At 40.6% G+C, this 24,434-nt stretch overlaps 1 protein-coding gene across 1 annotated transcript in view; it reads right to left on the bottom strand.

The window, feature by feature from the left end:
- TNRC6B (trinucleotide repeat containing adaptor 6B) overlaps positions 1 to 24,434 on the bottom strand; it is a 265,247-nt gene that overhangs the window by 27,480 nt on the left and 213,333 nt on the right. Inside the window, exons 10-18 of the mRNA XM_044678610.1 lie at positions 17,526 to 17,600; positions 16,663 to 16,708; positions 15,411 to 15,559; positions 14,164 to 14,334; positions 9,776 to 9,901; positions 7,121 to 7,252; positions 6,529 to 6,627; positions 6,215 to 6,419; positions 5,171 to 5,308 (exon numbers count right to left, since the gene is read on the bottom strand). Coding sequence (XP_044534545.1) covers positions 5,171 to 5,308; positions 6,215 to 6,419; positions 6,529 to 6,627; positions 7,121 to 7,252; positions 9,776 to 9,901; positions 14,164 to 14,334; positions 15,411 to 15,559; positions 16,663 to 16,708; positions 17,526 to 17,600 — 1,141 coding nt within the window. The remainder of the gene's footprint in view (positions 1 to 5,170; positions 5,309 to 6,214; positions 6,420 to 6,528; positions 6,628 to 7,120; positions 7,253 to 9,775; positions 9,902 to 14,163; positions 14,335 to 15,410; positions 15,560 to 16,662; positions 16,709 to 17,525; positions 17,601 to 24,434) is intronic.

Below are 24,434 nucleotides of genomic sequence, written 5' to 3' on the forward strand. Positions count from 1 at the left end.
TCCAAATCTCTAATAATTAGAGAAATGCAAATCAAAACAACTCTGAGGTATCACCTCACACCTAGCAGATTGGCTAAAATGAAAGAAGGGGAGAGTAATGAATGTTGGAGGGGATGTGGCAAAATTGGGACATTAATGCATTGCTGGTGGAGTTGTGAACTGATCCAACCATTCTGGCAATTTGGAACTATGCTCAAAGGGCTATAAAAGACTGCCTGCCTTTTGATCCAGCCATACCATTGTTGGGTTTGTACCCCAAAGAGATCATAGATAAACAGACTTGTATGAAAATATTTATAGCTGCGTCTTTTGTGGTGGCAAAAAACTGGAAAAGGAGGGTATGTCCTTCAATTGGGGAATGGCTGAACAAACTGTGGTATCTGCTGGTGATGGAATACTATTGTGTTAAAAGGAATAGTAAACTGGAGGAATTCCATGTGAACTGGAGAGACCTCCAGGAACTGATGCAGAGCAAAAGGAGCAGAGCCAGAAGAACACTGTACACAGAGACTGATATACTGTGGTAAAATAGAATGTAATGGACTTCTGTACCAGGAGCAATGCAATGACCCAGGACAATTCTGAGGGATTTATGGTAAAGAACGCTACCCACATCCAGAGGAAGGACTGCAGGAGAGGAAACATATAAGAAAAACAACTGCTTGAACGCATGGGTCGGGGTGGACATGATTGAGGATGTGGACTCGAAACTACCACACCAATGCAACTACCAACAATTTGGAAATAGGTCTTGATCAAGGACACATGACAAAACCAGTGGAAATGTGTATCGGCCATGGGTGGGGGGAGTGCGGGGGGTGAAGGGGAAAGTAGGAGCATGAATCATGTAACCATGTTATAAATGAATATTAATAAATGTTTAAATTAAAAAAAACCAAAAAACAAAAAACAAATATATTGGTTCCAAGGCAGAGAAACAGTAATAGCTTGGGTTAAGTGGGGGTTAAGTGACTTGTTCAGGGTAACACAGGTAGGAAGAGTCTGAGGCCAGATTTGAACCTAAGACAGTTACCCAACTCTAGGACTGGCTCTCAATCTTTACTATTTTTTTTTTACTATCTCAATTCCCCTGGCCCTTCAATCTTTATTAGGGTGTTTGTTGGGCTCATCTAAGACCTTTCAAATCCCCATCTAAATGCAAGTCCATGGCTTTAACAATGAAATGCTTCAGGTGGTACTCTACGGCTCTAAGTCAGAGCACTTCACAATCTCCAATGAACTAATACCAAGGGCCACTCAAAAGGCAATGAATGGGGTTCACAATAATTGAATCGAGGCTTCAACCAATGGAGAATCAAGAAAGAGAAGCAGTGTTAAAAGAGGTAACCAGAAAGTTATGTGACTAGAATGTAAGATGACTGGTCATGTGGCTGGAATGATGGATAACCAATGGAAAGCCTGGCTAAGACAATTACACCAAAGGTATGGATCTTGGGAGGACATGGCTGAGAGTTATATAGAATGAGATGTTAATGAGTTATAAGCTATGCTTCTGGAGGGATCACAGATTAAGGAGATGACATCTACTTTTAAGCAATGAGAAGGGTAGTCATGTATGGTGCTCCATTCAAATCTTTGACATTTCTAGAGAGGAAAAACTAAAAAACAAACAAATGCCAAAATATCTCCTATCCTCTATCCCACCCCTCCCAAAACAAACACAAAGGCCCATTTCATGGAAAAGGGTTCATGTAGTGGATTATGGGTATGATTACACTCTTAAACTGAGGATAAGTTAGATAAAATATAGCAAAATGTTTGCTATTACAACTATTTTAGCCCTTTGGTCAACTATGATATTTGTTGAGAAATCAATATTCTTAAAATTTTATTGATGAATGAATATTAGTAGGATGCCCTAAAATATATGGGTGTTTTCCATTTGCTCTAGTGAAGCAGGTGATATGCAAACTATTTCCCCAAAGAGTTAAAAACAGTACTCTCCACTTCTGGTGTGTAACATGTCAACACTACTGGGAGTATAAAGGACAGGTGTCACCAGAGAGCAAATGTGGCCATCTTCTTTTTTATCCCTAGCCCTCCATTCCTCTGACATTTTCTGCACTTTTTCCCCTATTTAAATCCTTGTTTTTATTTCAGAACATGTGTCACATCACACATCTGTCCACTGCCTTTGGAATGATCTTCAATTTTCACTCTTAGGAGACTATGATCCACAACTATATCTATCACTCTGCTAGAAGAATATTGATTAGTTTCAAAAAGATGAACCTTTATCAACTGGGTAAAAGATGAACAAGTTATGGTATATGAATGTGACAGAATACTGGTGTGCCACAAGAAATAATGAAAGAAAATGTTTCAGAGAAAACTGGGAAGACTTACCTAAATTGATGTAGGTGGGGAGAGAGTAGGAACAGCGAAACCATTTATACGACAGCAATATTGTAAAGACAAACTTTAAACTCTAATCTACACAATGAGCAAACAAAATTCTACAGGGCTAATAATTAAACATGCTGCCCACACTTCCAGAGGGAGAGCCAAAAAGAAAGGAGTGGGGGTTCGGTGCAGAATGAGATTTTTCCTTGGCCAGGGCCAATGCAGAAATTTGTTTTGCTTGACAAAATACAATTGTTAACAGGGGTTTTGCTTTTCTTGCTTTCTTAATGAAGGAGGAATGATAATAAATAATAAAAGACAGAGCTTTGTTTCAGGGAGAAGATTGAGGACATTAGAAAGCATGGTATAGGGGCAGCTGGGTGGCTCAGTGGATAGAGAGCCAGGCCTGGAGATGGGAAGTCCTGGTTTCAAATCTGACCTTGCTTTCTGTGTGACTCTGGGTAAGCCACTATAGATATGAAAAATGATAAAGGCTGGTATAAATATATATATTAGTATTTTAATTAAAGCCATGTTTATAGATAAAGTTATTAGACCACGCGCTTGTAAGCATTCAAAACTGCCGCCTCCATTACTGTCTCCGAGTCTGCTAGCCAAGAGCCTACTGGCCAAGAGGCCACTCCCTCCTAACCCAGGAGATTTAAGCTCTTCCCTGGGTCAAGACGTAGGCCTTCCCAAGCCCAAAAACCCGGAAACGGAAACCAGTTGGACCATGCTGGATCACGGGAAATGTAGTTTTGATACATTTCCCATGTCCATAGAAATATATACACTTTTAGATGGCATTTTCCAAATTTCACTTTTACAGCCACTTAACTCCAACTGCCTAGATCTTAGCACTCTTCAGACTTGGAACTAATACTTAGTGTATCCATTCTAAGACATAAGGTAAGCATTTTTTTTAAAAGCATGATATAATTTACCAGACACAATCTAGTTTGCTTTTATTGTTTGTTCAATTCTAGGCCCACTAACTGCCCATTTCCGCTGTCCCAAACAAATATACTGAAGGACAAGGTCTCTAGGTTGTCTGTTCAGTCACTTACCGATTTGAACAAATGTTTTAAATTCTATTTTATCAATATAGCCAGGCCATAAGCTTTTGAGTGATTATAGATTTCACTTACGAAATGCTAAAATATTCCAGATTTTAATGCAATCAACACAATGTCAGTCCCAAGCAAAAGCCTCTGGAGGACCTCTCCTCATCTCCAGGAAATCAAATTTGGACTCTTTCCTAGACTTCCACCACCATGACAGTGGTGTATACCCTTGGAAAACATTTCTCCTGGTTTTGTGCCTTACTTGTATTTTTCATTATAATTGTAATTTAAAAAGCCCTCCTGTTAGTCATTCATCCTACTAAAGGGCACTGACAGGAATAAATAAGGGTCAAAGGCATTGTAAAAACAAGGGAGGAATGGTGAAATACATGTCCATCTCTCTTTTAGGTGTCACAAAATCAGGGCACCCTCATAAGAAGATGCCTGACTTGGCAAGAGACTGATCTAAAAGACAATGTCAGCCAGTAGTATTTGGCACTGGGAGCCATGATGTCTAGGAAAAGAAGAAAACTACCCAAGATGCTGTGACAAAACGAGGCTGACAAGCTGGAAACAAAGGATATGGCTTGGGGGAAGATATGAGGAGTGTGTGTCAGTAAAAGTCTTGTGGAGGAAGTAGAAAGGTGCTAGACTTGAATGAAACCTTAGGGTCACCAAAGCCTGCCAAAGAATATCAATGAAAAGTATAATCAGATATCCATTTCGACAGCAGGACCCCCATCAACCATGGTTACAATTTCTGTGGTTTTAGTTACCCCAGGTTGACTCAAAGTGCTGAAGTCTATCTGTGACAGCGGTCTGCCTAAGAGAGCACACTCTTCTGCTTCCACTTTGTGTGTGCCTGTGCTATGTCAAGAAGAGTGCTAAAAGCAGGAAGTGAGAACACACTCATGCACATACAACGCATACACTTGTGTTTGCTTATATCCATGATTTTAGCCATTTGCAGTTGATCTTGAAATGATGGCATTCCTTGCTGATACAGGGACCCAGTGTACTTGGAATGCACGAAGAGGTGAGCCTAACTGAATTACCATCCAATGAAACAAAACGGAAATAGGAGACCCTTTAACCAAGAGGCTTGTACAGAGACATGGAGAGGCAAGGATGCAATGCTTCTATTATGCCGATGCTCTGATTCATACAGCCTATGAAAGAGCTATATAAATAATCATAGCTCACACATCTATGTAGGGCTTCATGATATATACGGTATGCATATTAATATTCCCAATAGTTTTATCTTTGGGGTTGAAATGGAACTATTAAAAAAAGGAAATGCTTAAATATCTTTAAGATGTCAAACACGTTCTTTATATATGCCATTTATATTCCTCCTACACCTCAAAAGAAGCCTGGCCTTTGAAGCAAAGTTCTTCCCCAACTAGCAGATGAATCAGAACTTGCCAGTCAATTATTGATTATCCAAGGTGGTTGATGCTTCTCTAGGTTTGGAAGAGATTTCTATGCATACTCGCCTTGCCCCTAATGATATAATTAATGTTCATATATAATTAATGTTCATATATAACATTCCATTAATGACTTGACTCAGTACATTACTTTGTAATGCTGGTAATCATAACTTTGGGAAATTAAAAATTGTTCATTAATAGAAAAATGAGATCATTTGCCTTGAAAGTTGTTTATAAACAATTACTTTCACCAGACTAGCAGAAGGATAAGATTCTCTGGAGTTAGCCCATGCAGCTGCCTCTTACCATTTTTGTGCATACTGGCATCTTGTGTAGCTACAGAGGGCAGGCCTTCCATCATAGAAGTCCACTGTTTAAAGCGAGACTCTGTCCCAGCTTCCTTCCCTCCAACCATGCCATAATCCATACCGCTTGAGCCAAAACCTAAAATAAAATAAAACCCCAAACCCCAAATTACTTTTTATGGCATTTTATTACATTCTAATTTTACTAAAGGACATTGCTGGAAAGATAAATAAAACTACTAGTAACAAAGTCTTTGAGTGTTTTCTCTAAATGGTTTTATTTGGTCACACATTCCTCACTCAATGGCTCTTACTGCAATAGGAAAACTGATACAAAATTTAGCTAGTTTTTCACTCTCATTAGTTAGCAAGAAAACTACAATGAAAAGCTGTGTAAAACAAATCTGTCCATCCTGGACTCATGACTAAGAGGCTGTTCTATAGATGGGTCCTTTGAGAATCTGGAAGTGCCCAGTGTATTTTGTGCTGCGGCCACAAATCAGGACTTAGGTTTTCAGCAAACAGAAGAGGCTGGAGGGTAGCAATGGATAAAACCCTAGCACTGTGCAAGCTGAGAGATTTCTATGGACACCAGAAAATGGAACCCTGCATTCATTCACAGGAAATAATGACCTTGGGGGAACCATAGACAGCTTCTTAGTCAATCTTGAAAATGAAGCCACAAACAAAAGTGAGAAGAAATCTTTCTCTAATACTATCGTGTATGTGTGTATGTGCCCTCCTCTGTGCTTCCCTATATTCTGTCCAGCCTTCAGAGCCTAGTTTCACCTTGCCCATGAAGCCCCCTTTCCTTTATTCTAGCCTGCATTATTCCTTGTTCCATCTTCCTTTAAAACTTAGGCCATGCTTGTCTCCTCTGTATAACAGGGGCAGGTGGTCCAGATGCCCTCTGAAACCCCTTTTATCTTTCCTCATGAGCCTGAGCCCACTGCCCCTGTGTTAGGTCCTCCTGTCTTCCCTCCCTTCGCACAGCAAGCTGCAAGAACATGAGGCCGGTTGGCTTGGTTGCGGTTGTGCTTCTCACCAGAACTGTAGCCGGGAATTTGCCCTTTGCTCTGAAGGTCAGGGAGCCCCACATTCAGGGTGCTGGGGACCAGGTTGTCCAGATGTGGCTTGGGTCCAACGGGGTGAGATGGAGAATGCTTCATGCTGGGTGGCCGCTGCTGCTGCTGCTGCTGCTGCTGCTGCTGTTGCTGTTGTTGTTGCAATGCGCTCATCATCCGAGCAATCTGTAGAGGGCACAGGAGAGGCTCAGTTCTCAGTCCAAGCACTCCAATGTGTGTTGGGGGGGGGAGGGAGGAGGAAGCACCCATCTCTTGCCAGCCCAGTCCAGCTCACCTGCTGCTCGTGCTGCTGCCGCACAGCCTGGGAGATCTTTCTCTGGTTTTGGAGCAGCTGCTGTTGCTGCTGCTGCTGTTGTAAGAGAAGCTGGCAGGCCTGCAGAAGGAAAAGATGGGGGGTTGGAAGGGAGAAGGGTACATGAACACTTGACACTGAAATCTTATGAATATCATCACCCCAACAATAAACAGCAAAGGATGCCACTTAGTTTGGCGATACCAGTATAGAAGGGGGAACATTATTTTTATTCCCTTTCGCCTTGTCTAACTCCTCAATTAACAGGTGAGAGGACCTAGATCCTAGGTAAGGGTAATGAGCCAATATGTGAACCCCAGTCAGCTGACCCCAAATGTCCCTCACCATATCATTCACATAAATAATGTCAATAGAGTTGGGGGCAGCTATGTGGCTCAGTGGACAGAGTCAGGCCTAAAGAGAAGAGGCCCTGGGTTCCTCAAATCTGGCAAGTTACCTAACTCCTACTGCCTAGCCCTTAATACTCTTCTTGTCTTAGAACCAATACATAGCATTGATTCTAAGATGAAAGATATGGGTTAAGTAAAAATGTCAACAGAGATTTGCTCCTTACCAACTGAAACTGGGGGATCTGTGGCAGCTGGCTGAGCATGGCGATCTGTTGGGGAGACAGCTGAGGCCCCAAGTTGAACAGCCCAGGATTCAGGCCACTGTTAGGAAACTGCTTGAGCACGGAGGCTGAAACCTAATGGGAGGCAAGACTAGTGAACAGGGAGAAATGGTTCCAAGAAAGAACTCTTGGCCAAGCTTGAGCAAATGCGAGACGTGCTCAGGAACCCATTACTTTTGTCAACATGCTCCTTTGTCTTTCACTTTGGTTCTTATTCATTCCTGGTCTACCACCCAATGAATGAGATCTCCCCAGACAGACAAACCCTTGATCAAGTGGGACAAAGCCTCATAAATACAGAGCATAACTGCTCATAAGGAGGTCACTGGACCCAACATGGGATGGTGTTGACACTTCTGAAGGATTCCAACAGATTTCAGAAAGAGAAAATAGTGTTTCCACAGATTTTGGATGAACAAGACAAAGGAACTGAACTCTGAGCCAGCCTAAGACCAGATTCAGTTTTACCTGCCAGTAAAGAAGCCACCATGGCTCCCAGCGGAATCTGATCTAGGGGCAACCTGGAGAACTACATTGTGTTCCACTTCCCCATGGCACCCCTGGACAAGTGCTCTTCAAGCTTCTGGAGCTGCCAGGGGACTTCTAATGATATCTAGGGATGGGGGAAGAGTCCATTCTCCTGGGGCTTGTTCTCATGGTTGCCAAATGTTCCTTGCAGTAAATGTTGCCTCTATGTAAAACTATCCTTCCCTATTCATATTACTCTTCACACTGCTTCAGAAAAGACTAATCAAAGTGAGAGAAGAAAGGCCACATCAGACCAGGCTTCAATAAATAGCATTAGGAGAACTAAAGGAGGCTAATATGTTCATGTTGGGGCCATTTGTCCTCTACATTCCTGCCCTTTCACCAAAGAGAAAAACTCTAAATCTTCATAATGTCTTCTTTTATGTCTTGGTTTCATGTAATCAGTCAGATATGTGTGGCTTTTCCCTAAAATATCAAAAGCAAAACAAACTCAGGGCTTCAACATTAAGAATTTTCAATTCTGCAACTCACAGAATCGACTTGCTATTTTATCCCTGCTGGAGACCTTTCTGTTTACAGCCATTTCCTAATACTTCCATGGCCCCATGATCTCACTGAGGTGGGTACTTCTCATCTACCACAAAATAACCACAATCGTCCATTCTTGGGTATCTACTTGTCCAGGTGTCTTCCCTCTGGAGAAGTCTTTTAGCGCCTCTTGGGACTGATGTCCAAGATTTTTAAGGAATTAGTAACACATAAATAAGAACATTTTCTCCAACAGAGGAATGATCAGAGGATATGGACAGATAGTTCTCAAGGCAAGAAATCCAGTAACCAAATTTTTTAAATGGTCCAAATGAATAATAAGAGAAGTAAATATTAAAGTACATGAGGTTCCCTCTGACATCTGTCAGAATGGCAAAGATGACACAGAAGAAAAATGACCCTTGTTGGAGGGGCTATGAAAAATAGCATCATCCCCTTGACTCCCAAAGGAGGAGGGGGAAGAAAACAGTGTCAATGAAACATCTAAAGAGATGGGGAGGAGGTTGAGAAGCCAGACAGGAGCAGGTTGTAGTGCACAGCTTCTCTTTTCATAGTCTTCCAACAGATACCCTCTGGCTGGGGGAGGGAGGGGATTGTGAGCCTTCTCAGACAGAGGCTGGTAAAACACCATTTGTGGTGGTGGGGCCTTGCCACAATCAAGCACTGATCACCCATGACCACTAATGGACACATTTAACAGTGTCTCTTCAATATGCTTCTTGTCACCACACGGACAACATACACAATCTCAGGGATTAGCTAGTCCATATCCTGAGAAAGACTCTTCTAATGACCTGTCCCTTCCCCCCCCCCTGAAATAGTCATTCAAGTCTTTGCCAGAAAACTTTTAGAGAAGGAGAAGCCATTGGACACACTAAGGGAGCCTCACAACATTCCCAGTCAGCTCTAATCCAGAAGGACAATTTCCTTGTGTCAAATCTCAATCTGTATCTCTATAACTTCCCCTTTTTCCTACCACTTTCTGGTCTCTGGGGCCAAGACAAGTCTATTTTCTCTGCCTGCAGATTTTCCAATACAAAAAGATAATTCATTCCCATGTTTTCCCTAAGCCTTCTCCAGACTGAACATTGCTAATCCCTTCAATCCAGCTCCATCTGGGGTCTAAGAGTAAAGCAGCTCAGAATGGAGAGCACTAAAGATTTCTTTTGGTCTAAGTCTTCTACCACCAGAGTAAGTTTTAAACATTTTCCCTTACAATGGTATCATGTGCTTCTCAAGAACGGACATAGAACAATTAGTCAATGTTTGATTTCCTTTTAAACTGGTATTTTAATAAAGTATGGCCACAGGATTTTCTAAATTTTTTCCATACAAAAAGAACTCTCTTCTTTATATAAGGCAAAAGATTACTAACAAGGTTAGAAGTTTGACTTAAGGTCACTGAATTTTTCATCCTTGACACTTAGTAACATCCACAATGAAAACTAGTAGCTAGGACTAGTTTAATTTCCATAAAATTCATTTTAGATAAGTTAACAGCTGTTAATCCCCTGATTTTGGCATTGTGGATCTAAGATTCAGAAACATAAAATTGCTTACCTGGGGAGAAATAAACTGGGGAGGCACTTGCGCCCGTAGATTAGGGGAAGAGTTTAGTGGCTGCACTGGCGTGTGCATGCCCCGTGATTGTGCTGTGCTATTTCCAAACAAACCATGATTGCCACCCTGTAAAAAAAGGAAAGAGCCTAAGAACTTTATTTGTTTTTAGTAGAAAACACACAAATAAGAAAGCATAGACCTAACTACCACTATTAATCTATAGAGGCCAATGAGGCCTATTCTAGGAGTTACAGAAGAATTCTGAAACCAAGAAGTTCCTGATCTTAGGACCACCTTCAAGCAATGCATCTAAAAACAGACGAGTCCAACATTTTCTCTCCTATAGCTTGTTCAACGTTTGACATTTTTAGCAAAGCAACGGAACTAAATTCAGTTAATAGCCTTTCCAGTAAAGAATGCCATTTTCTTAACCACGTCACCTGTAAACATTAGTTCGACTAAATACCAAAATAATTCTCAAGCGTAATAAAGAGATAAATATCAAAATTCATCACGGTATGGGTATCTCAAGATTTCTGAAGAACTGAAGTATTTAAAAACTTCTAGCCTATCTAGAGAAAGAGTAGGAAGGTTTGCTGATGCTTCTGGATACCCTACATTTTGGGGGAAGGTGAAAAGTTCCCTCTGGATCTGAACCAGAATCCCTTTTGGATCTGAGACATTGAGGTCTTCGATAGGACCAATAACAAATATTAAAATGCCTTCTTTGGCAAGGTATAAGGTGCTGGGGATACAAAGAGAGACATATCTAAGGATTTTTTTTTTTTTGTGAGCTCTATTTTTGTGCTCAAGAATAAAAGCCAACAAGGGGCAGCTGGGTGGCTCAGTGGATTGAGAGGCTCAAATCTGGCCTCAGACACTTCCTAGCTGTGTGACCCTGGGCAAGTCACTTAACCCCAACTGCCTAGTCCTTACCACTCTTCTGCCTTGAAGCCAATACACAGTATTGACTCCAAGACAGAAGGTGAGGGTTAAAAAAAAAAAAGAATAAAAGCCAACGGGTTGGTGAAGACAAGTACAAAAATTACTAGGACACTAGGAAGGATTGGGTAAGTGATTGAAAGTGGATCAGCCCATCCAAAGTGCTATAAAGAACCAGAGAGGAGAACTCTTTCAGAAAAGAACAGAATGTCAAGAGGAGCTCTGACAAACACAGATGAGCTGACAAGCCCTTTCAGACACTGAGGCTGGCATGAGTAAATGGCACTGAGACAAGTAAGGACAGAGTGAGAATGGGAGATTGAAGAATGAATCAATGACCCCTATTGGAGGGGCTGTGTTGGGGGAAAATAGCTAGGTCTAAAGATAGGAGGTCCTGGGTTCAAATCTGGCCTCAGACACTTCCTAGCTTCCTTGGGCAAGTCACTTAACCTCAATTGCCTAGGACTTACTACTCTCTTCAGCTCTGGAACCAATATGTACTATTAATTCTAAGACAAAAGGGAAGGGTTTAAAAGGAAAAAGGTAAGAAATAGGAGAGTTATATAAGCCAATGAGCTTCTGGATACCCTACATTTTGGGGGAAGGTGAAAAGTTCCCTCTGGATCTGAACCAGAACCCCTTTTGGATCTGAGACATTGAGGTCTTCGATAGGACCAATAACAAATATTAAATTTTGAATTTGCTAAGGAGTAAGGGGTTATAGTGAGAGTGAGATGCAATCTTAATAAGGAAGAAATAATGGGAAGGCAACTAATTGGACTAGGGTAGGGGAGAAGGGAAACTGAGGAATGGGAAGAATCGAAAATCACTCCAAAGTTCTAAGCTCTGGTGACTGGGAAAATAATAGGATCATCAGAAAGAACGAAAAATTGTTGGTTAGAAAATGAAAAGTTCAGTTTGGGGAATACTTCAATCCATTAAGGAAGCATATGAAAATTCAGAACTGAACTGCAGGGAGAACTTTGGGGTGGAGATCCATTTTGGGGAATCCTCTCTATAGAAGAGATAATTCCAGTGACAGGAGTCAAAGAGAATTGAGGGGAGGAGAAATAAGGCCTGTCCTTCAAGGCAGGCCTCAGGAAAAGGACGTATCCTTCTGGCTCAGGGCATGGAGAAGGGATCAGAGATGAATTTCTAGAAAGAAGATCTCTAGAGAACCAAAGTCCCGAGGAAGGTCAGAAGGGCACCACAAAGGAAAGCCACAAGGGTCAGCCAAAAACATAGGAGTCATGCATGTTCAGAACCGAGGCCAGTCCCTGACATTGTTTCATGAGTTAACTTAAAAACAAACAAACAAAAAACCAACATTTTAGCTGGAAAGTGCCTATTGATCAATGTAATTCAACATGTAAATTGCCCTCCTCTTCTTAGTACCTAAAGGAGACTTTTGGGAAATCTCTAAAGGAAACTGTGGGCCTGGCCTAGCTTCCAGGATCAAAGTGGTTCTTTTTTTTTTCTTTCTGTCCACTGTCAAGGCAAACCTCTTCATATCATAAAACCAGCTTAGGATAAATGCAATTCTACTAGATTACACTGAAAAGGTGATCAACACACCCATGTCCTTTGACCCTGCAATACTACTGCTGGTATTGAACCCACAGAGGCCTCCCAAAGATAGGACAAAAGGCCCCAAACATACCAGAATGTTCTTTGAAGTTCAGGGGTGGCACAGAAGTAGAACAGGTGCTCACTCCAAGAACTGGCCAAAGGGGCCAATGGGTCATTGCTATGCTGCTCTAGGAAAGGATGACTTCCATTAAGTGATGCTGAAGGAAATCAGCATAACCATGAAAATGATACACACAAAGACTATACCAATGTGAACAGAAGAATGCAATTAAACAGATGCTTTGTGACAACTAGGACCAAGAAGTCAAAAAATGGATATCTTTGCCTTCACTCAAGGGGAAGCGGGGTAAGAGTACGGAAGGTATATACACTGTCAGATTCAATCTGGGCACTGGTTGGCTGGATGAAACTATATTTTTTAAAGTCTTTGTTACAAAGAGAATTGTTCTCTGGGCAGGAAAGGAATATATTTGGAAAGAATCATAATAAAAAAAAAGGCATAATGATGAAGAATTTTCAAATTGAAAAAATAATCAAATTAGAATGGGGGAGGAGAAATATTTACATGCCTATCATGTGCCAGGCTCTGCTGAGCAATTTCTAGCCTGTTACAATGATGGGTTTTTTGGTGGCATTTCACAGAGTGAAAATGAATGTCCATCCCAAGGAAATGATGACAACTTTTCTTATGGTGTCATGTTGGTTTTGCATTTCTGCCATCATTGAAGATTATTCTGTAGCAGCAATCAGAGAAAGATGATGGAGCTTCTACTATAGGGCAAGCATGGCAAATTTGAGCGTATCTATAGGGTACAACAAGTACATTTTCTAATATAAAAAAGGAAGATTCTGAAAGGGCCTGAGACACAGTCTGAATGATCCAGGTCATAAAGCATCCTTGTAGAAACCATTTGAAAAAAATGTCAATAAGCTAAGATCCACTTAAGAGATATGGGTTTTTAAAGCCTAAATAAAAAAACATAGACTGTAAATTTTTTTAATTACTAAAAACAACAAGCACAGTGGAATATCACTCCCACATTTCCGCCACCACCAGCATCCCATACAGGGTTTCCAGCAGTTAGAACCTTGGAAAGTTCTCCAATTCTGGGGAATAACAGCAGAAGCAGCCCAACAGGCTATCTAGCTGCCTCCTTCATTTCATCTGCACTGCTCTGTTCAAAGAGATGTTCTTTGGTTTATCCTTCAAATGCACCCAACCCCAGCCCCACTCTGTTTCTTCCTCAAATGGGGACCATTATACTCAGAAATAAAATCTGTTTATGGTCTGGAGCTAGAATTCTATATGACCAGTAAGCATGCAACTGATGCCCTTGAAACTATTAAGTTACTTTTACAGTTAAATGACAAGGGCCACAATCTAAAAAATGTTTGATCTCATGGGGGCTGTTTCTCCTCCAAAACTTACACAGATTGCATCAAAAAGTTCGGGAAATACGCAGAAATCTAATCTCCTACTTAAAAGAAGTGGTCAACAAGTCATTGACACAAGGTCCTGCACGCACCAAGGCATCTTTGGGAAACCTTTGTCATCTCCTCAGAATAATTCTCAGAGGGTTGACGTGGTCATCAGAAGCTTGCTCCTACTAGCCAGCCTCCAAATGTTAGCCTGCTGAATCTAAGAAGCCCAAAGAAAGGTTTTCGATACAGCCCCAAGAGAAAAGCTTAAGAGTGGTGAGGGCTCTGGGTTGAAATCCCTATACTTTATACTCCTTTCACATGCACATTCAGCTACAGAGCCCCCAATACCGACAAATGGTGCCACCAAGTGCAAAGCAGGACCAAAGCCAGGCCTCGGCCTTGGTCCTCATTATACATGTGGGAGGCCTCCTTACTTGTCTAGCAGCGAAGTTTTGGGGGTTGAGCCCTGTGCCGATTGCCCCCAGGCTGACGTTGGGTGCTGTGGAGCCAGAGGGAGACAGCTTGTAGCTGGGAGAAGGGGAGAAGGGAGAGCAGGGAGCCTCATCCCCAAGGCACCCGTCTTGATTGGAGAAAGGCAAAGTCAGCTGGAGAGCAGGTGTTAGCCAATCCCAGGGTGGGTTGGTTAGTGAAGCGACAGAAGGCAAGGGAGGGAAAAGAGAGAAACAGCAGCAACAAGCCAAGTTAGTGTCTATTAGCGACAAGGAGGTCCCAGGTCTCATCTGACCAACTCAGCCACACTCTGCTCAAAGGACCCGTGGTGGCCAACATCCAGGCAGCTCTTTATCTTCCTGTTAGTGACTCATTCCGCTCACAGGCGGAAGATAAACCTGCTGGGTAACACATCTATGTCTATATCTGATACTGATTAGTTCTCACTTGGCTTCTGGGGACATAGAAGCCCAGAGACCCTGCAGTCAAGATCTGGACATCTGGACCAGCTCTGAGGCTGTCAGGGGCTGGCTGGCTGCCCATTTCAGTGCATTTGCTGTCCTCTGAAGGCCAAGGAGAGTCAACAAATGCTTCTTCTCAGATACCATCAGTGCCTACAGCTGATTTCTGGCCTTAGTTTGACAATAATTAAGAGGTCTGCAGTGAAATTAAATAACAAACACTGAAAAGAAACATTCTGAACCCAGCCAACTTCCCAACCTTCACACAAAAACCACAGATTCAATCACGGTAGACTGAAAGGGTCACTTCTTCAGATTGGTGAAAGGAATTCATCACATGGAAGTGGAATAGCTTAAAAAGAGATACAGAAAAGGAAGGTAACCAGCAAGTTTCTCTAAAGAACAAAAGGAGAATGTTGCCAGCCACCTATGGGGCAGGGAAATAAGAACAGCCAATTTGAGGCTCTTGCACCAGGTCAAGCCGACAGAAATTCTCATAGCTTGTGACTGAGATGTCCCTTGGCTGCAGCCACTTTCTTTACTTCCTCCTGGTGTCCCCAATCTGTGAAATGCACCAGATCATGTGTGCCCTCCCAGCTTTGTCAGGTTTTGTGACCTCTTTGGGATCATTTCACAGAGAATATATATGCTGCCAGTGTCTGTGCCTGGCCACTGACTCAGGAATTCTACACTCCTTCAAGACTCAATTGCCTGAGGAAAACCCTAATGGTTCTGTTGTATCACTGGTCATCATAAAGAATTACACTCACCTTCTCAAAGTAAGGCCCGCTATCTGTGGTTCCCATGTCTTTGGAATTAGGTGGACGGAACCCAGATCTATCCTTCCTCATGATATCATTAAAATCCCCGAGATTCATGGCTCGCTTGTCCACATCAAACTTCTTGTCAGGAAGGCTCCCTGAAGAGGCAATGAGAAGAAAGGGGATAGTTAATGGTTAAGAATCCATTCCCATATCAGATCAGTCTCTTTGGCATGACTCAAATGGTAGAAAAAATTCTAATAAATCATAGAAACAGGTGAGACATCTCAATCTCCCCAAATTATTCCTATGAGTATCAATTCTTGATCAAAATATTACAACCTTCAGGGTGATCTTTTACTGTAAACAAAACAACTTAAACAAAAACAACTTGAGTTTTACTATAACTGAACATTTCCAAAAAGATTTTTTATATTAGGGTTTTTGTACAGTTCTGGATATCTTCCCCATCCTTCTATCACAAACCCTTCCATCCTGTCAGATGGATCCATTCACTATTTCCCTGAAAATATGATCCCATGAAACTCATGTGTCTTTGTACAGGCCCAACCATTCCTGACTCCTCAGCCAGCTGCACCTTTGCAGCGATAACCAGGCTTCCAAACCAAGTTGTCCCCATTGGTTTTACAAGCCTTTTCTGACCACTCTGCATGGGAGAGATTCCCCTGGATAGTTCTTCCAGGAGGTATTGTTTGTATGGTCCCAAAAGCCACCCTTTCAGTTACTTGTACTGCCAGTTATCCTTCTGTTTGTGGGCATTTTGTCTAACAAGTTTGTAGACCCCTCGTGGTTGAGGACTGCCCTGCTTCTGGACCTCTCACACTAGGGGTTCTTAACTTCTTGTGTTTCCAAAAACTGTGCTTTTAAATACATAAAATCCAATCTATAGGATTGCCAAGGAAATAAATTATGATAAAATCTGGAGAATCCACTCTTTCCCCACTGCTTCCATCTCTGCTCATGGTCTGTCCTATGGCTCCAGACCAGTGTTTAGCCAAGAGTCAAGGAGGGCTGTCACAATGTGGCTGGATCACCACTTGGGAGAGATGCCATGGAGGGAATGCTGTTTAACCAGTGCTGCACTAGGGGAACTCATGAGTCATCCACCTCTCTCAGTCAACCAATGTTACCTCCTCCACCTGTCCCTATGAGTTGGCCTCAGATTAGGTGATGAAAATACAAATCCATTCAATATCAATGCCAACACAGTCAACTCATAGTAATGGTAAGTAATACCCACCTACAGACAAGTCCATCTTATTGCCTGGACCATCCTCGGCTTGACTCTGAAAAAGGAAAAGCAGATGAGAGCAGGTCACGCTGCAGCACAGACAGATGCTGGAAAAGAGAATGGATCATTCTCTTAGAGTCAGCCCTCAGTAGGGGGATATGGAAAGGAACTTGAGGACACTCCTGGAATCCCACTTTCAAAGAGGAGGAAAGAAAGGCTAAAGCTCTAACCCGACCTGAATATGAACCTAACATAACTTCTCTCAGTTGCCATGTCCACATACAAAGAAACCACAAAGCTCAATAGGTGGGGAGGAAAAGATAAAGGAACAGCATGCATCAGGGGGAAATGCACCATTCTCCTCAAGTATCAGATTCTAGGATGAGCAGCCAGGACATGTAAAGTCATTAACTCCTGAAGTGTGCAGCTAAGCCACTCTTCTTTAGGCACCGAGGGGCAAAGTGTCCCAAAGAAGACAAAAATATATTAAGAAAAACCCCAAGAATCTCCACCACAACCCTTCATTCACACCACTTTACTTCTTAAAGTAATATGGGCAGATCTGGCATTATCATAGCCAAAAGGTTTAAGGACTGTTTTCTCTTCTGAAATCAGGGAAATGACAATGAACTGAAAGCTGAAGCCATGAGTTTGATTCAGCTCAAGAGGCCTGGAAAAAGACAGTAGGAAAAGAGAGGAGATGCTGATTGTATAATGTCCCAAATCATGTTCTATCATTTCAAATATTTCCAGCCTGAATCCTGTAACTCTGTATGGAATATAACATGATGTTCTATTAGAAAAGTAGTTAAATACATGCCAGAATCAGAACTGAAGGTATGGATAAGGGGTAGGAAGGGAAGAAAACATACCAGCAATCCCATATTAGAAAACTGCTTGGCAAGAGGGTTCATCCAGGAATCACTGTTTCCACCTTTTAGTGAACACTACAGAAACACACATAAATACATAGGATCAGAACAAAAAAAAAAGAAATCTATCTTTAAACTCAATTCAAATTAAGATTGTCTGAATCTTACTATTACTCTTTGGAGCTGGGTTTGCTTTGATAAATGTAAAACTTTTAGCCCTATTTGGTTTATTTAGACTGCACACATAGAATAACTTCCAAAATAGCCAGTTACATAGTATGTGGGATTTTAATCAATTAAACTGTAGGAAGTGAAGAGTAAGTTTTTGAAAACAGCATTTTGTAAATCAGCATTCTCTTGTTCCTTGAGGTATATTCTTTAGAATTCAAGTTTATCTCAGTTGGGTGAAAGGAAAATGGGTTCAGTGACAGCATACATTACTTAAAATAGAACTAATTCCAAGGGTCCTGACTCTTTGGTGGAAGCACAAGAAAAGAACTCTTTGGCACGAGTTACTTTTATGACAGTTTGATGGGGCAGTAGAGAGAGTGCTAGACTGATAAGAAAACCAGAGTTCAAATTCTGCCTTAGAGCAGTGGCAGAGCCAAGATGGCTGAAGTCTAGGAAACATTCCAATAGGTTTCTCTCCACAAATTCCTTCTAATAGATCTAGAAAATGTGTAGGTCATATTCTGATGGAGAAATCTAGAACAAATCCCAATGAGTACAGTGTCCAGTCCAACTACACATACAAGGAGACAGAAAGTGAGGTCTTCAGTCACTGGGGTCAGGATAGGAGTACCTGCCCAAGGAGCATTCCAACGAGAGGCTGTGAACCAAGGCAAGAGAAGATCTTAAACCATATGAGGGCACTGCAAAAGGGACAGGGGTCAACTGACATACTGTATCCTACTCATAGTATTTGTCAGATTAGGAAAAATGTCGTGTGGCCGGACAGAATATTTCAGGGTGGGGGGATCTGTAGTTTGCCCATCACTGCATTAGATCATTCCACTATGTTTCACTTTCTATGTACAATGTTCTCTTGGTTCTGCTCATTTCACTCTGAATCAGTTCATGGAGGTTCTTCCAGGTCATGTAGAAATCCTCCAGTTCATCATCCCTTATAGCACGATAGTATTCCATCACCATCATATACCACAATTTGTTCAGCCATTCCCCAATTGAAGGACATCCCTTCATTTTCCAAATTTTTTGCCACCACAAAGAGAGAGGCTATGAATATTTTTGTACAACTCTTTTTTTTTTTTTCTTTTTAAACCCTTGTACTTTGGTGTATTGTCTCATAGGTGGAAGAGTGGTAAGGGTGGGCAATGGGGGTCAAGTGACATGTCCAGGGTCACACAGCTGGGAAGTGGCTGAGGCCGGGTTTGAACCTAGGACCTCCCGTCTCTAGGCCTGACTCTCACTCCACTGAGCTACCCAGCTGCCCCCTTGTACAACTCTTTTTTATTATCTCTTTGGGGTACAAACCTAGTAGTGGGTTTGAGGGACTTATGAGAAAGAATGCTATCCACATTGAAAGAAAGAACCATGGTAGTTTGGGGTTTTGGTTTTAAAAGATTTGGTTTTAAAAGTATTGCAAAAATGAATTAATATGGAAATAGGTATCAAGTGAAAACATTTGTATAACCCAATGGAATTGCTTATTGGCTTGGAGAGGAAAAGAAAATGAATCATAAAAATATGGGAAAACAAATAAATAAATGAAAAGATTACAAGACCATAAAAAACCAGAAAAAAGTTATATTTTTGCAAGCAAAGAAGAAATTGGAAAAGAAATGACAGCTATGGAAGAAAAGAATCAGAAAGGGAATTAACAGTTTGGCATGAGAAGTAGAAGACATTGGCCAAGCAACAAACTCCTTGAAAATTAAAAAAGGACCAAACTGAAACCAATAATTTCATGACATAAGATGAAATATTGAAATAAAATCAAAAGACTGAAAAAATATAATAAAATGTATCTCAAAGCAAACAACAACAATTTAAGAATCACTGAACTATCCGAACAGTATGATGCAAAAAAAGCCCAGATATTCTATACAAGAATCTTAAAAGTAAACTATATTTCTTAGAATCTGAGGACAAAGTAGAAAAAGAAAGAATTTATCAGTCATCTCTTCAAACAATCTCAAATGAAAACTCCCAAGAACCTCATTGCCAAAATCCAGGGCTTCTACTTCAAAGAAAACATACTGCGAGCAGCTAGAAAGAATTCAGTGAAGGAGAAGCCATAGTTGTGAGCACACATGATTTTAGCAGCCATCAATATAAAGAGTAGAGAACCTAGAATGTGTTACTCCAAAAAGCAAAAGATGGCCTTAAGAGCTAAGAATGACTTAACCAGCAAAATGGAGTATAAAGGGAAAAAGACAGACCTTTAATGAAATAGAGAATGGACTTCCAAGCATTCTTGATGGAAAGACCAAAGTTATGGAGAAACCCTGAAGTTTAAACACAGGAGAGTCAAGAGGAAGTTAAAAAGGTAAACAAGGAATGAACAATGCTAAAGGAGGACTGCTTTTATCCAAATGAGGAGAGGATACCTGTTTCTCTCTGAATCCTATCATCAGGGGTCACAGAAGGAGTCTAATTAGACAAGGCCTGGGAATGGTTCTGTTATGTCTTGATGATAAAGAAAAAGAATGTATATGAAGAGGTTACTAAAGGAAGATTAGAAAAAAAATCACCTTGCTAATCATGGTGTGCATGTAGATATTTATACATACACAGGGAGGATTGGGTAGAGGGAAGCAACTGACCCTTGAGCCTCATTCTCATCTGCACTGGTCAAAAGAAGGAAGAAACAGACATAAGCATGCATGTGTACTCACACATACTCAGAATTGGGTACAGAAATACATTTCACTCAACAGTGAAATAAGGAAAGGGGAGAAGGAGGTAGGGAGAATTAGAGAGGGTATGAGTATAGATTAAAGGAAGTAGCAGTCCTAAGTAAAGCAAACTCTAAAGATGTACAAAAATATTTATAGCTCTTTGAAGTGGCAAAGAATGGAATCTAAAGGAGGACCCAAATTGGGGAAGATTAACAAATTGTGATATGGCAAAATACGATGGAATATTATTGTCCTGAACTTTAATCAGCTATAACCAACCAGGATTTGAGGACTAATGATGAAGTATCCCACCCACCTCCTAACACAGAAGTGAAGGACTCAGAATGCAACAAATTTTTTTTGGACATGGTCAACATGAAAATTTGTTTTGACATGTGTGCAATGAGTTGTTTTTCTTGTGCTATCAATGGGTAGGGGTGGGGGTTCCTAATCCTAGGAAATGAGCAAAGTGTGATAAATATAACTGGAGTTGGAGGTGTCTGAGATAATCTTTTGCCTATCATTAGGTATTAACTTCTGATTATAACAATTTGTAGGCATGCCATCAAACAGGAAATGCTTTGTCTTGGTATTGTAGCCATCTTGTCATTCTGCTGGCCAATTTTGAAGACTACTCTTTTATATATGGCAGATTGCCCAAGGAGGTGTTATCAATTCTCCTCAATCTTTGGCAAAGTTAACTCTTATATGCCTCAGTTTTTGCCAAATGATGATTTTATTTTTTAGGGAACTATGGAAGATCAACTATGGAAGAGGTGTGGAATGGGAAAGTGGGAGGCCGATCTTGGCTGATTAAAACAAAATGTTTTTTAAAAAAGAAAAAGAAAATTTGGGAAATCAAACCAAACACAATGATTCCTGAGGATTGTGATGAAACATCCTGGCCATTTCCTGACAAGGAGTGACAGACTCAGAATGCAGACTGAGATATATTTTTAGATAAGGCCAATAAGAAAAATTTTTTTTCTTGACTGTATAGGCATATAATAAGGGTTTTGTTTTTTCTTGCTTTCTCAAAGAGGGTGAAGGGAAGTAAAAGAAAAAAAGGCTTAACTTTAAAAAAAACTAAAATTAAATTTAAAAAAAATTTGGTCTCAACACACTTTCTTGTATACCCAGGATAAGCCATTTAACCTTTGTGCCTCAGTTTCTTTATCTATAAAATGCAGAAGTAGGACTTATGGCTCTATTGTACCTTCCTTCCAGCTTTACATTTATAATTTTATAGAAAGCAAATGTTTTCATATTCTAGAGGCTGATGAACTTATTTTAAAAATATTTAAAAACTTATTTAAAAATATAATTCATTTTCTTAGCAATCTTGTTTATTTTACTTTATGTATTTATGCATATTTTGAAAGCTAGATTCTGAGAAGGGGTCCATCTTACAAAAAATGGTTAAGAAGCCCTGCTCTTAGGTGCTGGCTGCTGATACCATGGAAGGCTGTGGTCCCAATTTCTGTCACAACAATCAAATGAAGAGTCAAGAAGGACCCTACAAACAAGATCTGCTCTCTAGGGTCTTTAGGATTTTAGGTCAGGAATTCTGGGACCAGCAAGTCCATCCACAATTGGACTAGGATCACTCCTTTTTTCCCCCCTCATTTTTATTGTTATGCAAAATATCCTTCCATATTGGTCACTGTTGTAAATGCATACTCCTACATAACCAAAACCCCAAAATAAAACCATAAATATACTATGTGAAATATGACTCCAACAGTTTTTTCTCTGGAGGTGGACAGCATTCTCCATCATAAGTCTTCCAGGATTGTCCCAGATCATTGCATTGCTGAGAATAGCCAACTTTTCAGATAATCATCATCCAATATTGCTGTTATTGTGTACCATGTTCTCCCAGTTTTGCTTATTTAACTCTGCATCATTTCCCACAGATCTTTCCAGCTTTTTCTGAAATCATCTTGCTTATTTCTTATAGCACAATCATATTCCATTACCAACATATTCCACAATTTGTTCAGTCATTCCCCAATTGATGGACATCCCCATAATTTGCAATTCTTTGCCACCATAAAAAGAGCTGCTATAAATATTTTTTTAAAAATTATTTATATTAAAATATTAAAAAGGTCTTTTCCCCTTTTTTATCTTTTTGGGATACAGACCCAGTAGTGTAATTACTGGAACAAAAAGTATGCAGTTTGAACACATGGGTTGAGGTGGACATGATTGGGGATGTAGACTCGAAACTACCACACCAATGCAACTAACAACAATTTGGAAATGGGTCTTGATCGATGACACATGTTAAAACCAGTGGAAATGCGCGCCGACTATGGGGGTGGGGGGGGGAAGGGGAAAGTAAGAGCATGAATCGTGTAACCATGTTAACTTTTCTAAAAAATAAATATTTTTTTAAAAAAGTATGCAGTTTTATAGCCTTTTGGGTATAGTTTCAAATTGCCCTCCAGAATGGTTGGATCACTTTCACAACTCTACCAACAATGCAATAGTTTCCCCAATTTTGCCATATCCCCTCCAATATTTGCAACTTTCCTTTAGTGCCATATTGGCCAATCTGATAGGTGAGGTGGTAGACTAGGATATCTCCTTGGCCAGCAGGAGGCCCCACAGATTATGTGCCCCCCAACCTCCCAAAGGTAGTAGTCATGCTTCCTGGTCAGGCTCCTAGGAGTCTAGGATAAGGACACAACCTTCTAAGTTGAAGGCCTCTTCTTATTTATACTGTGATAATCAAAATTACATGTGAATTTTGTTAAAAAAAAATATAGTCTCCTGGTCTTAGTTAGCATAGCAGTCTCAAAGGATCATAAGATTTTAACTGGGGAAATCTATGGCTCTAGGCCTAGCCCAGCCCTCTCCTTTTACAGGTGGTCCAGAGAGGAGGTAGGCTTTCTTTCCTCTTAATCCTGAACAGGCAAAAACAGTTAAGAGGCAGATAAGGGATTTGAATTCAGATTTCTGGTCTTCAAGTCCCTCTCCTCATCTCTACCTCAGAGAATCCTGAACTTCCTTTCCAAGCTACAACCCTCACAGGAAGCCTCTTCCTGTCTCTAAAGCTTTTGGGACAACTTCCTCACAATAATCTGATATACACTTATGCTGAACTTTTGACATACTCTACACATCTTGTTTCCCTTAATAGATGGAAACTCCTTGACAGCAGAATGTTTTGGTTTTGTTTTTCTCTCTGGCCCAGAGCCTGGCACATAATAGGTGCTTAATAAATGTTTACTCAGTGGATAAATGTTTCTTCTTTATAGTTAGGAGGCATGGAGAGAAAAAGCCTATTTGTTGGCTAGAAAGTCCATTAGCACCACATTCCTTGGGGCAGTCAAAGTTATGGGGGCACACTAGGAAACCAGAGCAACAACTTGGGGCAGGTAGGATACTTGGAAATTTCAAAGGTTAAGGTAACAAAGTGCTGGGCATAGACAAAGTAGGTGCTTAATTAATCAATGCTAAGTATCTAAGTAAATATCTAAGAAAAGCTAAATATGGGGTCGCACATTCTCATTCTTGTTAATATAAAAAAGATGTTTGTTTTAAAAAGAACAAAGGTTATAGGCAAAAATGACTGAGTATTTGCATCAGCAATAGGAATGAGTTATGTTGCTGTAAATAACTACATGATTACCTTTAAACGAAAATAATAATAATAATAAAGAATAACATTAGTTTTTCTGATATGTTAATGAGTTCGTTTCCTTATATCTCCCTCTGATGTCTCATTTTGTTGCAGAAGGGACCCCAAGTACTCAAAACCTGTATCAGACCTCTTCTCCCTCCACTGCAAAGGTAGACAACCATGAGTGTGGACCATATTTTTTTTTCATAATTTCATACTTTTGTCAATGTGTTTATTGCTGAATGTTTCTCCCCCCTTTTTTAATTCTTTATCAAAAGTAAGAGATGGCCCTTCTAGAAGGGGCAAAGGGGAGGGATACACTGGAACACATAGGTTAAGTGGAATAAGATATCATACAATTTTTAAAAAGTTATGCCAGAAGAATGCAAATTCTGCCTTGTTCTTCCAAAGATAAAA

Source organism: Gracilinanus agilis, chromosome 5, assembly GCF_016433145.1.
Source record: "Gracilinanus agilis isolate LMUSP501 chromosome 5, AgileGrace, whole genome shotgun sequence".
Taxonomy (NCBI): Eukaryota; Metazoa; Chordata; class Mammalia; order Didelphimorphia; family Didelphidae; genus Gracilinanus; species Gracilinanus agilis.